The sequence below is a fragment of the Girardinichthys multiradiatus genome, chromosome 9, assembly GCF_021462225.1.
Source record: "Girardinichthys multiradiatus isolate DD_20200921_A chromosome 9, DD_fGirMul_XY1, whole genome shotgun sequence".
Classification (NCBI taxonomy): Eukaryota; Metazoa; Chordata; class Actinopteri; order Cyprinodontiformes; family Goodeidae; genus Girardinichthys; species Girardinichthys multiradiatus.
Window position 1 is genome coordinate 36,922,203 of NC_061802.1, and position 14,419 is coordinate 36,936,621.

General features: G+C 39.4%; 1 protein-coding gene across 1 annotated transcript; it reads left to right on the forward strand.

Moving 5' to 3' along the window:
- Positions 1–1,604: 1,604 nt before the first annotated feature.
- On the forward strand, positions 1,605–14,006 carry LOC124874356 (GTP-binding protein REM 2-like). The gene is made up of 5 exons (XM_047375690.1): positions 1,605–2,164; positions 6,438–6,747; positions 6,860–6,933; positions 9,800–9,977; positions 13,309–14,006. Exons 1-5 carry the CDS (start codon positions 2,111–2,113, stop codon positions 13,599–13,601), a joined length of 909 nt encoding a protein of 302 aa, XP_047231646.1. The 5' UTR covers positions 1,605–2,110; the 3' UTR covers positions 13,602–14,006.
- The last annotated feature ends 413 nt before the right edge of the window (positions 14,007–14,419 follow it).

Below are 14,419 nucleotides of genomic sequence, written 5' to 3' on the forward strand. Positions count from 1 at the left end.
ATCTCCCACGTTCTGTCTTCTGTAGGCCTTTTTTTTGGCAGCCACATGCGTGGCTCCAACCATCCCTCTCTTTTTCTCTTTGCTTCTATAGTGAAGCGTTGACCCTGGGTGTGATCTGTTTGGAATGACCTCATCTTCGGCTCTGCCTCCCCCTCTCTGTTTGTCTCTCGTTCTCTCTCTGGCCTGTATAATAGGAGCAGGATTAGGGCTATAATAGCCCTCTGGCTGTTCACTGCCGGAGTCCATTGTTGCTTTGTGAGGGAGGGTGGTAGTGGGTGGGGGTGCTGGTTGTCAGACAGACATTCTGACACAAAATGCATCCAAAACACACATATCTTCAAAATGCTTTCTTTAACTATACCCATAAAAGTGTGTGACAAACAGGTTCACAGATATTCAGCAGGAGGCAAAAGCAAGAGAGCCCGCTCAATGCAGCTACAGCAGGCAACATGCTGGTTTGGAGGCGTCACGAGCAATCGAGATTTCACAGGACAGGTTGAAAAATTTGCTGGTTGTAAGGACGCAATCCAAATATAACACCAGTTTGATGTTTCCTAAAACAAGATTCTCATAAAGCATTTTAAATGTTTGCGATTGCAGTAAATGTCAGTTCTTGCATGAATGTTGTCCTTCTATGCCCAAGAATGTGACAATATATCTAAATGTTTATTTTTGTTGCTGTTTTCAAGAATACTTTCTTCTCAATAGGTTTCATAAATTCAAATTGTGTTTTAAAGAGTCTGTGATCATTTTAAATGAATTCAGTCCAGTTTTTACCTGTCAGTTATTGCATTTTTCAAAATGGTTTCAATCTAATATTGACCATGAATTGACACAAGCATGGAAAATTATTTTTTGTTTTTTCACAAAATCAAAAAACATTTCATGAATCTCAATTTGTGTTTTAAAGAATTTGTATCCAGTGTGGATTAATCAATAATTTCACATTTAAACAATCTAGGTGTTTTAGATTTTGTACAGTAGGGAACAGATAAAGACTAGAGAAGGTGCTGCTTCCTCTTTGACTGACAACAGAAAGTATGTTCAGAATCCAACTGATAAAAACTTTTTTTATTATTTTTGAATGTGCATGTTGACCACATCACAGTGATGCCCTGGGAATAGGGCCGTATCATCAATATCAGAAACCGCTAGTGTTGTTTTAAGATGGTAGAAGTTGATCTTGCTCATGGCTCAGCTCCGATTAGCCTCAGCCTTCCAAAATATCTCATTTGTTTATACAAAAAAAAAGGTAAATGTAGAATACAAGTACAATCAAGCCTGGCCATATAAAAGAGACAGTAATGAAGGTAATGGTGGCTTCTGGTGGACAATTACTGGAACCAGGCCCTCAAATCAGATTCTCACCCTGGCCTCGTAGGGCCATGGGTTCTACCATGAGACAGACAGTAATAAATCTTTTACTAAAGGAATATCCCAATAATCTGGTACATTTAGCATTTTCCCTTAAGGATATGGTCACTCTCACACAATGACCAATTAGTAGAGAAAATTCTTGTCTTGTACCGCCCTCTAGGGGTCATATTCTACATTGCCTTAATCTCCAGTAAAAGTGGTTAATGAGGGCTTCGTGACTGACCATCTTTCCACAGTCCTGCTTTTTGTCAAACTACATCACCGCTCTGTTTTTTAATTAATGAACTGCGTGCATCTGCAGCAGATACCTGCAGAAAAGCTCTTTTGTTTGCCAGTTTCATCCTTCCTCCTCAGCAGGAAACCTGGTTCTGGAAAGCATTTAGAAGGTGTGAGTCACACAGCAGACAGACCGAAGTGGTGAATTATGGTGCTGCCTGCAGAGCTGGACCTGGGCCCTATAACCTGAGAAAACAGTGAGAGAGGAGAAACAAAGAGAGACAGAGAAAGAGAGAGAGAGGGAGAGGACGCCAGGGAAAATATAGAGAGAGGGAGAGAGAGGGGAGCCGTGCTTACTTTGTAGTTGCCGACAGACACCTGAGAGGTGAGAAATCAGACCGGGCCAGTGGGGCTGGGGCTCATTAAATGACTGGGTTGGAGATTACGAGCGGTGATCCTGGTGTTCCTCTGTGTCTTCTGGACTCCTCTCGCCCGATCGCTTTATTTCAGCTTGCAGATGCCGACAGATGTGCCCGAAGACAGGCTCAGCATCGAGGAGAATGGCTCCAAGGTAGGAGGGTATGGGGCACCGAGAGCCCCAATAAACCCGCTGGAATGACTCAACCAGATTATTAGAAACGCTGTTGTGGGTTCTGAGTATTCAGAGTCATGTAGACCATGTGTAGGCTGTATGTAAGGACGTTTATAAAGGTGTGTGTTAAATTTGGGTGAAGAGTGGGTGTCCATAAGTTTTTATAAACTGTAGTGTTTTAGTGACTATTCAGTGTGGTAAAAAATAGAAATATCAATGTTTTTGAAGGGGCCACAGAATTTAAAGTGTTATTTTGGGTAGTTTTATAATATATATATATATATATATATATATATGTATGTATGTATGTATGTATATCTATATATATATATATATATATATATATATATATATATATATATATATATATATGTATGTATGTATGTATGTATATATATATATATATATATATATATATATATATATGTATGTATGTATGTATGTATATCTATATATATATATATATATATATATGTATGTATATATATATATATATGTATGTATATATATTAGGTTACTATTAGCACATTCTTTGTTAGTTTTCTTATTTTGTTTAGTATTAAGGACTGTATTGAGCTGAGAAACTAAATTGGCATCAAATAGCAGTGGATTATCAACTGGCAGGCTAGTCCTACATCAGTGTTAATATATTTTTACAAAACTGTGATATTTCTGGGAAAAGGAATAAAGTAGTAGGTAATGATCATTGTTTACCTCTGTAATGTATACATGTTAAATCTACAGTGACTCCTTTTTATTGTGTAACTGCTGAGTGGCCGCAGGTTTTTAGCAGTGGGCTTCCACCTAGCTGGGTAGTCGTACATAAGCATCATAGATTTTCACACAATTTTGCTATTTCAATGATAAAAGTTTTAAAATAAATTTTGTTCCAAAACATTTACCTTTGTAATCTTCGTTAAATATTTTAAAACGTGTTTTTATGCTGAAAAGGATGGAAATGGTGGATTTTCACAGTTGCTTTTATTTCAAATTCTTTTGTACCTGAGAGAGAATTGTTGGTATGTCAACATTGTCTAAAGCGCTACATGTCAAAACAAATTATTTCATCTGAAAGAGAATTAAAATAGCTTTTAAATGATACCAAGGCCATGTGTTTGATCGAAAAAATGAAGACAGCTACTATTCAATTTGCAATTTATGTATTTAGTGCCAATTCACAACAAATGTCACCTCAGGGCGCTCCACAAGAAAAACAGATCTAGTTTCTATACAGAACTACACAGCCAATTCAACCCTACTCATAAAACAGTGCAGGTAAGTTCAGTTTATTACTCACACTGGTAAAAACGTTTTCTGTCTGAAGAAACTCAAGTTACTGACATTCCAGCAATCCCTCCTCCTGAACGAGCATGTTAAAAAAAGCAGTTAATGGTAGCAGTAGCTCCTTTGGTGGCTTAGTCTTGAAGAAAAACACAGCTAAACAGATAAGCTCTGAGCCAGTAGAAAAAGGCTTTGGGATGAAAAACAGAGTATGTCTACTTAGTGGCAGCAATAGCTCCTTTATTTAATTTGTGTCAATTTAGACTAAACCTGGAAAAAAGCTTACACCCAAGTAGCTGAATTTTAAAATGCAGTCACCTTCATGAAATGCTAAAATGATGATCTTTGATGAGTGTCCTGCTTTTTTAGTGGTTAGAATAAATGGTCAGTTCATTGATTTGTAATTGCCATTTTATTCAGCCAAAAGGTCAAATTCTTTACTGAAGAATAATTTAGGGGCCGAGAATATTCTGCCTTAAAACAAACGACATTCAGCTTTGATTCATTTTTAAGTACTTAAATAAAGATATAATTTCCAATTTTTTGATGAAAACCAGGCCTTGTATGAGCTGTTTGAACAAGTCCTTGTGTCAAATTAATTGTTTTTTAGTGTACAGGAACTTGAAAACATTTACTAATACCTCTGTCACACTAGTTCACATCACCCAGTTATTTCAGTGGCACTGAAAGACACGACACCATAGAACAATGATGCTTCCACATCACCTTCCTGAAGCATACACGTTATGTGCAGCACATAAACTAAGCTGCAACAGATGTTCTGCCACCTGAGGTTCACAAACTCTACTTTCTATGTAAACCACACATCTGCTGATGGTCAATGCAACTCTGAGTCGAATATCACATCAATAATCCAATAATTACTTAATCTCATGCTGTGCCATGTAGGTACTTCACCTACCTTAGGATGATGAAGGCTTACTACGCAATTAACTTTTTTAATAATTCAGTTAATAATTATCTGACCACTTTGGGCATCTCATCCATTGAAATTAAGGCAAGCAATGGATTACACCAGGCATCCTGGTTATGGCATCCTGTGTAGGGAGGCTACAGTTCATGCAGTTCTCGACGCAGCCTTCAGGGGTTCGAATCCTGGCCTGTTGACCTTTGATACATGTCTTGCCCACTCTCTCCACCTCATTTCCTGTTGGTCAACTTGCAAAACAAAGGCCACTAGTGCCACAAAATTTAAACAAGAAAAAAAAAGTTTTGTCGCTACGTTTATCCGATGAGTGAAAGACTGAATCACATAGAAATCCAGAGAAAGTTGAATAAATACAGAATGTTAGGGAAGTAAGTTCATTTCTTATTTTTGGTAACAACTGAATAGAAAGAGCAAACTCCATTGAAGAAATGGTAAAGACCAAAAGCTGAGCTAAAAAGAGAGTAAGCAAGTAGCAGATGTTGATCAGGAGGACGTCGACCTTATAACTAACTACTAATTAACTAAGGCGTACTTAGATTTTGGCTTTATTAACAAACTACTTGTTTATTTATAAATGATGCTTATATAACAAGTCTGCCTTTTTCTATTTAAACATGTCTCATTTTCTGTGTGTTACCCACATGCAGACAAGCAATGGGTATGTACATGATTAGCTTTTCAATCTAGTGTTACAGGCAGTTGCTGAAACCTCTGACAGTCAGCCCAAACTGTCAGGGAACGTTTCCAGACACAGAGGGCGTCTTGTTCCCAGCACAGCATTCACTGCACTTGACAAATTTTCACCAGGCTCTCAGATGTCACAGTAGTGTGATGTTGGAACTAGCAGATCCCCAAACATTGTCTTACCTAGCATGATAAAAAGAGTAAGCCCCACACAGCTTGCATGAGTGACAAATACTATCCAGATTGGACCATAACCACTGGAATGTCTGCTGCTGTATATTAAGTATTTACAGATGATCTGACTAATTTGTCCTTGGTAATCAGTTGTGTTGCAAGCAAATTGTGATGACTTTATTCTTCATTCATTATGTGGGAACTGTTTTCTTTTGCATATAAACTATAGACATAAAAAGTAAGGACATTTTTGTTTAGTGGATTATTTCTTTATTTTGACAAGATTCTTGCCAATAAATGTCACACCAGTGAGAAGCCTGTGTATTTCCACTTAAAGGGTGCCACGTTTGTAACAGAAATACATTTGTGGGTTGAGCAGCAGAGTTCAGTTGAAAAACTTGCCGAATCCTCTCTAGCAATGTTAAATATCTTTTGGTGGAGGTAGTGTGATGGTGTGGGGTGGCGTCTCCCTCATTGTCAATGCTCGTCTCCTCAGAGCGGAGACTACTTTTAGAATTTGGGAGTGGAAAGGATAATACAACCTGCCTGCAGTTCTGACCTCAATCCCACTTAACACTTGTCAGATCATCTTGAGCACGTTCATGCCAAAGTGACCAACACAAACAAACTGGCTAACTTACAACATATGCTATAGTTGAAGAATGAGACGCCATCCCACAGCAGTGTGTGACCAAGCTGGTGACCAGCATGAGGAGGAGGTGCCAGGCTGTTTGTTAAATAAATAAATTGTTAAATTGAAAATGTGTTGTGTTTCTTCAAGCTTTAATCATCCAATGCAACAAACAGCACCAAACAAGAGTCAATAGCAGAATAAGCTGTTTAGCTTCAGCAAAGAGGTCTTACTGAGTTTTTCATGGGTGCAGCCTGCATACCCAACTCTGCTGCTCAAACTACGACTGTGTTTTCCTTACAAATGCGGGACTATTCAAATTGAAATAAACAGAATTTTAAACTGTATAAGATTTATTGCCAATAGGCAACAAAATAATCTACCAAACACACATTTCCGTACTTTTCTTTGCTTTGTTTGTTTTGGTTTTCGCGGTTTTTGAAAGTAAAGTATTGGATCCTGCCTTATTTGATACAAGAGAGAGGCGTTATTTGAAAATGTTATGTGTTAACACAAGCTGTGTTTTTGTACAGTGTGACAGTATGACTCTGCCCAGCACCCCCACGGTCCGCAGAGGAAGCACTCCTCTGCCAATAAAGCACCAACTCAGACGAGAAGAAGCTGTTCATGATGACGGTGACTGGACATCAGGAGCAGCCGGGGCTTCTCCTTCACCACTCAGTTTCAGCCCAGCCCTGGATGACACTCCCATTGTCTCTGTGGAGGGCAGGCGTGACGGGCCATTAAGGATCGCCCTGCTGGGTCAGAACGGAGTTGGGAAGTCCTCACTGGCTCTCGCCTTCGCCGGCGACATTGACCGGACTGCGTCAGTGGATTCTGATGGTACAAAACAATGACAAGAATAATATAGATATAATATAGGGCAACCTGTGTAGAGTAAATAAATAAGAGTGTGTATCATGTGAGAGCTAACTGATGCTGTCCTCGTTCCTAGGGGAGGGTTATGTGCACACAGTCAGTGTGGATGATGAGGAGAGCACCATCATTATCTATGACAACTGGAGACAGGTGAGGCAAACAACACTTCAGGGTCCTCTCTGCTCCCGGCTCCCTCATTAAGCCGCTGAGACCTCTCTGCAGCTGTAACCTATGAGCTCAGATACATTTTATACTTTTCACAGAACTGTATGTTTCTTTGACCTAAATCCTGGCTTGGTTAGGGAGATGCTCAAAACAGACCACTTGGCCTAAATTTCCTTCCTTTAGGAGGAAGGTTGAGGAAGTTTGAGTTGTAGTGAAGGATAAAAACACAATTTATTTGCAGGGGTTGGATGAAGAAAATAATGCTTTTTAAATTGCTGAACAAATCCTAATTTGAGCTCACCCTAGAATGCACACTACTTTAGACAGACTACCAATCCAAACATTAAAGCATCTTAAAGGTAAACAGAAAAATGAACAATGCACCATATGGAATATTTTTGCTGCATGTTCAAGCAAGTGGTATGAAATCTGCTCCCATTCTGAATCTGGAGAACATTTCTGGATGTGTTTTTGTTTCGTTCTCGTCAGCACTATGGCATAAATAAGTGCTCAGCCAGGAGAAGCATCGTGACAAAAAGAGGACAGTAAATCTGCAGCATGTGCATCTGTTCCAGCAAGGAGCGCTCGCTCTCGGGTTGTTTGCATAGCTCTTCCTCTTTTCCCTTGAGTACGTTTCAGAGGCGTCTGCGTGAGTGTTGGCTTGAGCCGCCCACAGACTGGGAGTGCCAGCTGACTGCATTAACGTTTCTGATTTAGATGTGTGAAAATACCAAAGACTCAGGATTCTGTGCTGCAGTCCATCATTTTTTGGTGTGGTAGTTCTTAAATGGGAGATAAATTTGAGGTTCGAGACACTGCCCGTTTATATGATAAGACTCCAAAGCTTGGTTTTAGTTGGTCTTAGCAGTGGTGGACCAAACCTATATGGCCCTAAACAGAATTTATTTTGGGGCCCTTCCATCAGAATCAGAAGAATAACAATCAGCTTTATTGGCCAAGGCTGTGTGCACAAACAAGAAACTAAGACCCATAAATCAACACAAGATAAGAACTTTATTGATCCCGCAGGAAATTCTTCTGCCAAGGTATTAATACAAAAGAAAATACACAAGGAATCACACGATGTAAAAAATAACCTAATAATATGCAATAAGAGAATATAAAAAATAACAGAGCACAAATATCAAATGTGAAGTATATAACAAATAAGGTGCAGAGCAGATAGAGCGGCGTTCTTTAGAGCACCTCGGTGGTATCAGTCTACGACTGAAGGTGCTGTGGTAAGAGACCGAGGTCGTTGCTCTTCTCCCTGTAGTCCACCCGCAGCACTTTTTTTTTCCTTTATTAAGTTGCAGGTGGTTCTGTCCACACCACTCCACAAAGCTGTCTACCACACCTCTGTATTCAACTTCCTGATGCAGCCCACAATGTAATCATCCGAGAACTTCTGCAGATGGCAGAATTGCGAGCTGTACCTGAAATCTGAGGTGTGGAGTGTGAACAGAAAGAACGAAAGGACCGTGAAAAAGAACGGGTGGATGTAGTGGGGTGGAGGTGAGGTTAGCATTGCTTTGTTTACAATGGTTCCACATTTGAATTAGACAGGCTAAAAGCATGATACAAAGGCACTATTCAAACCTAAAAGGAATTATTCCACACTGATTACAGATTCTACAAAACACAGTTTGTATTGTGAAGCTTTTGCTCTTTTTGTGAAAACAAACAATTTGATACTTGTCTTTCCACAAAAAGAATGCAAAAGATTTCTCTTGTGTTCTTGTGAACCCAGTGTTGTTAATGGTCACATCTTGTGAGCTCAATATATCATCACACCTATACTAATTGTGAAATGCTCACCTATCCAAGTATTTTACAACATATGCAGAAATAAAAACCCAGATTGTACAACGTATGTATAATTGTAAACTTTACTGGTGTGATAGTTCTTTTGCTCATTGGGACCCCTGGTGGTTTCTTTATGCTAATTTAGCTTCTTAGTTTGCTTTTCCTTGGGTCTGCTCTGGTCCTTAGTTATTGACATATGTTTCAAAAAAGAAAGAAAAAAGAATGGGCAACAGAAGCACTACCTAAAGTAGTGTTTTTTTTATTTTCTGGTATTTTTTACAGGTTGGTTTCAGATTGATAGTTTCAGGTTGTCTGCCAGTTGCAGTCTCATTCAGAATGCCATATTATTTTAGACTTTTAACAATGCACAAATACGAATTTGATGTATAGGTTTAAATGTAGTTCCCATTTTCTTTAGTCCACACTTATGGAAGCAAATCGTTACCATATTTCAAATGAAAAAGCATTTTCAGAAATGCTTTTTCATTTTAAGAATGTGGCTGCATTGTTTGACTCATAAATGAAATTAGTAATCAGAATCAGTGGTCAGAATTATGCATAAAGGCTCAAACATATTTATATACACACCCCCACTAATATTTGGTTAAATATGCTTGTTTCACTGCCAGTGTTAATGGAGCAGTACACAAAGTTGATAGAATGACTGCCTCCAAATTCTTCAACTTCACCACAAATTAGCAGCAAGAAGGATGAAACTTGGACACAGTTTCAACCTGCTTAATAAGACAAGCAGAAAGGGCCAGAATTATCCCAGTCTTGTTGGATAAACAGAGCATGTGTTTTTCTAAAACATTTGGAACTTCTTGAGCAGCAGCTCCTGTGCATGTGCAGTAAGGTTTGTGTGATGGGAAATACAATGCTCTGTTTTTCTGAGACAATCTTATTCCATAAAGCAGCAGCTCCTGGGAATATCTCATGACAGCTGTGTGTGTGTGTTTTTTTTCACATTTTATTGAAGTGCAGAATGTTTCAGTGTCTAAGAAGCTGTAAATTACTCTGTCTTCACTTTTTTTCTTTCCCACAGGACCTGTCGGCTCTCCAGTGTGAGGTGTGCGTCCTGGTGTTCTCTGTGACCGACAGGCGCAGTTTCCACCGTACAGCCCAGCTCCGACTCCTCCTGAGAGAAACTCAGCCTCAGACTCCAATAATCCTCGTCGGTAACAAGAGTGACCTCGTTCGCTCGCGCGAGGTCACTGCTCAAGGTGCTGGGAAGCTCCGGTTTCCATCTTCACCGTGTTCCCTTTTCTCTCCTATAGTTTTTGCTCTCACCCCAGGTGGTGGAATTTCCTGCTATTTTAATAGCCGTAAACACTAACGTAAATGTAAAATGCATGTCTCATCGAAGTGTGGGAGTGTAGAGGGTGCCACGATTACAGTCAGAGCTGAAGAGCGTTCATAGTGAGTGTGCTGCCTCTTCACATTCATAACACTTTAACAGCATTCAGCCTGTGTGACAGAGTGTGTTATTAGCTCCATTACATGAGGGTTAAACATCACATCAATTTTTATAAACACCATTGGCACTAATGTCAAAAACATCCTAATGGTGTATGTCCAGTCAAAATAAAAAGAAAGTACTCCCGTATTATTTATTCTTGTGTTTTATGTATTAAGGACATACAGTAGCATAAATGAACTGGTCTTTAACAAGTTTTTACTTGTTTAAATCTAACCTCATGTGTGCATCAAATAAATAAAAAGAGGCCTAAATTAAAAAGGTATGTGTTAAAAAGTAATTACACCCTTGCTACTTTCATAGGATTTGAGAGGGAAAGTAGCAGCAGGTTTATTAAATAAGTACTTAATTAAGCAAGTGCGACTAGCCCTACAAAAGCAGGAGTTCTGGCAGTTTGCTATCTTGGAGCACACACGTGTTTAACACAATGCCAAGGTGTTAGGATGTCAGCAGTAACCTTAGAGAATCATTTGTTGCTGTCCATCAGTCTGGGAAGAGTTATAAGAGCATTTGTAAAACAATTACAAGTCAATCCATTAATCAACAATGAGAAAGATTATTCACAAGTGGAAAATATTCAGGCAGTTACAAATCTCAGTGAACGTTCCAGCAAGCTTACCCAAAGATGACAGATAAAATCAAAAATAAAACCCTAGGAGTTCTGTCTCAGACTCCACAGGGCCCAGTTAGTTTCAAATATGACCATTTGTGCCAGTACAATTAAAAAAAGACTGGACAAGTGTGGCTTGTTTAGAAGGGTTACCTAAAAGAAAGTGTCTATTCTCTCTAGTGAAAATATGGCAGCATTAATTAGACTTGCAAAGTTTCATCTGAACAAAGCACAAGACTTCTAGAACTATTTTTTTTAACACGTCAGACTAAAGTAGAAATGTCTGGCCATAATGCACAGCTCCATGTTTAAAGAAAAACAAACGCAGCATGGCATCAGAAACAGCTCACATTTGCTGTCAAGCATGGTGATTTGGGTTTATTTTCTGACCACAGGACCTGAGCACCTTCTCAGTCATGAGCCAGCGGAAAGCGAGCCAAGTGGAGTCGAGTAGGGTCAAATCAAGCCACTGGAAAAGGGACATTAGTTGCTGATGATGATTAACTTTCTTGTATACCAAAGTATTCAAGAGTCCAATGTGGTATCATATGTCCAACATCTAAAGATCAGCACACTTGCAACCAGATGATCCCAAACCCAGCAGAATGAATATGTGAACAAAGACACCTCTCAGGGTGTTGCAAAGGCTCAGTCCAACTTCAGACCTCAACCTGACTGAAGCGACTGGTGCAAGTTATTGCGGTTCATTTCATGTGCTTATGTCCTGATATACAAAATCAAAACTGTAGGATGGCGGACTTTCTTTCGGCCATTAAACCACAGCTTCCCGTTTTACACAGGAACAGATACATTTTAAATTAACAAGCACACTCCTTGCAGTTGGATATGACTGCATCGTTCATTATGTAAAGCTTCTCAATGTAACGTGTCTCTCTGGTCTTTGAGGTACCGTAGTTTATATTGTTTACGGTTTACTGCTTGTGCAGCAAGTGACTGAAATGGTGCCAAAATATGTGCAGTTAGTAGCAAAATCAGTTAGACTATATTGTCTCTGACTGATAAGAAAATGTCCTTATGTAAATGCAGTACAAAATTGATAGAAACTCCAAAAATCATTAAAGATCCAAACTAACTTGCTTGGAGCACTGCTAGCAAAGATTCTGTCCACCCACTCTCTGTTTGATCCAGAGCTGTGCAGACTCTATACATACACATCTCTCTGATCCATCTTAATGTCTTTTAAATCAAGTATATTCAGTCCTGGTGGACAAGCTAGGTTTCTACCTGATGGTTTTAGAAATAGATTTTCTGTTTCCCGTAGACTGGCATGGTGATGAAAAGGTTAGTTTGCTGAGTAAAACCAGCATGATTCCAGCTTAAAACCTCTTTGCTGGGATCTTTCTTTGTGAGGTTTGAATGTGCTCACCATGTCTTCAGGGCTTATTTGATGGAGTGGTAGCTTCCTGCTTGGGTGGGTCAGGCTGTTCCCAGCCTAATGTTAGGACATAAAGTCCACTGCCAGTATGTTTTAAAGCATCATCCCTAAACTGATGACAGCATTTCCATAACAGAGCAGTGGGTCTGAAGACCTCAGCTGAGCAGGAGGGATTGTTATCCTGGCTCATTGTATGTCTCTCTGCTAATTCTCTAAATGTTCCCAGTTTTCTTTATGTTCTTTTTAGTTTGTCTTGCTAAGTTAAACTTCTTAATTTTTTACTCTTGAAAATCTGTGATGCAATTTCAGCTGTAAGTAGATGTTTTAATGCTACAAAAGTTTCAGTTTTGTTACACCTCTGTCATTTTTATAAGTTGCTGTATTTGTTTATATTCAACAGGTACAATCCCTAAAATGGGCATCTGGTGCTTTACAGTATTCACATCCTTTGATGTTTTTTGCATTTTGTCTTAGTGGAAGAGATGTTTTTCTAAACACTTTTTAAACCTATAATTCTGAAAGGTGTGCCATGCCTTTCAGAATTATATGTATTGACAGATGCTCTCCATCAATCTGACTGAGTTTAAGCTATTTTGCAAAGGAGAATAGACAAAAAATTCAGTCTCCAGCTGTGCAAACTTAGTAGAGCTGTAGTAATTGCAGCATTAACTGCAGTGAAAGCTGATTTTACAAAGCATTTACTTACGGGAGCTATAAAGAAATGCATGCCAGACTTCTGATTTATATTTGTGAATGATTGTGAAAACCATGCATAATTTCCCTTCCATTTCCTATTTATATACTACTTTCTGTTGGTCTTAGACATAAAAAACAAGTTTGTGGTTGTAAAGTGACAAAGTGTGAAAAGTTCTAGGCTTAGGAATACCTTTGCAAAACAATGACAATTTTCTAAAATAAAAAAATTGCTTTTGCAGTAGGCTCTTAACCTTTTGGCAATAAAAGTGTTATCACATTCACCTCTTACACAGATGGCACCAAACTCTTTTGCTCTGAAGATGTGTGGCATTCTTTTATTGACCTTGTCCCTGTCCTCTCCATTCTCTCCATCAGAGGCCATGTCCAGCGCTGCCCTCTATAACTGTCTGTATCTGGAGATCTCAGCCTCTCTGGATCACCGCACGCCGGAGCTCCTGGAGTCCGCTGTGCGACTAGCCAGAGGCCAGCCCCCATGGCCCCCAGGGTCCAGCGCAGAGGACATGTGTGGAGGAGGTCAACGAGAAAGCATCACCACACGTGCTAAACGTTTCCTCACCAACCTGATGCCCAGGTACCCGCGGGAGAGAGAAGTGGGCAAGTTCCTAAGACAGAAGTCCCGCTCGTGCCACGACCTGGGGGCACTGTGATCACACGCATCAAGAAGCTTAATAGTTTGACCAATTAGCAGATATAATTTGAAGTGACGTAGTAAACCAACAGAAAGGAGGAAAGAGTGATGCAGCACTTAGTGGACAAAGATGTAGGATGTGAATAACAGCGGGGATGCAAATGTGCCAGATGCATCTAAGCGACTGATGCAAATTTGCCTTCAGACCATACTGTTATGACTGTATGGTGTGAAGGATCATCATACACAGGAGGAGGAAAGCAAACTTAGCTATGATGTCAAAGTATACAATGATGGAGAATTTTTGTACACAAGATAAAGAATACAAGTACAATAATGGTGTAAATAAGCTGCAGATGTGATACCTAACTCCCACCCCAACAGCTTTAAAAGCTAAATAAATTGCTTTTTTGAGTCTTGAAAAGATTGTTTCATGCTGATCTTGAATTTTCTATCTTACAGTTTGGTTATCACCTTGAGCAGGTGGGAAGTAATTAAAATAGAGAAACGAGACACACACTACATGAAGGCATATCTGCAGATTCATAACCTTTTAATGGGCTAGACCTCATGTTGTGTTCATTTCATCTAAGCTATAATTGTATCCATGATGACGGTGTAGTCAGAGAGGACAGCAAGGACAGACAGGAAATAAAGAGATCCACTGAGCAACAGCGAGACAGGAGCCGCAGAAGAGAGCTGATTTTTGTATATAGACTGACTGTTGCCATGTTACCGTTGTCAAGGAAACCTGGAGTCACTTGACTGGGGCATTATGTCCACTTTAGCTCTTTGGATTTGTCTCAGTTTTCAGCTTAGACTGATCAGGAAATAAGG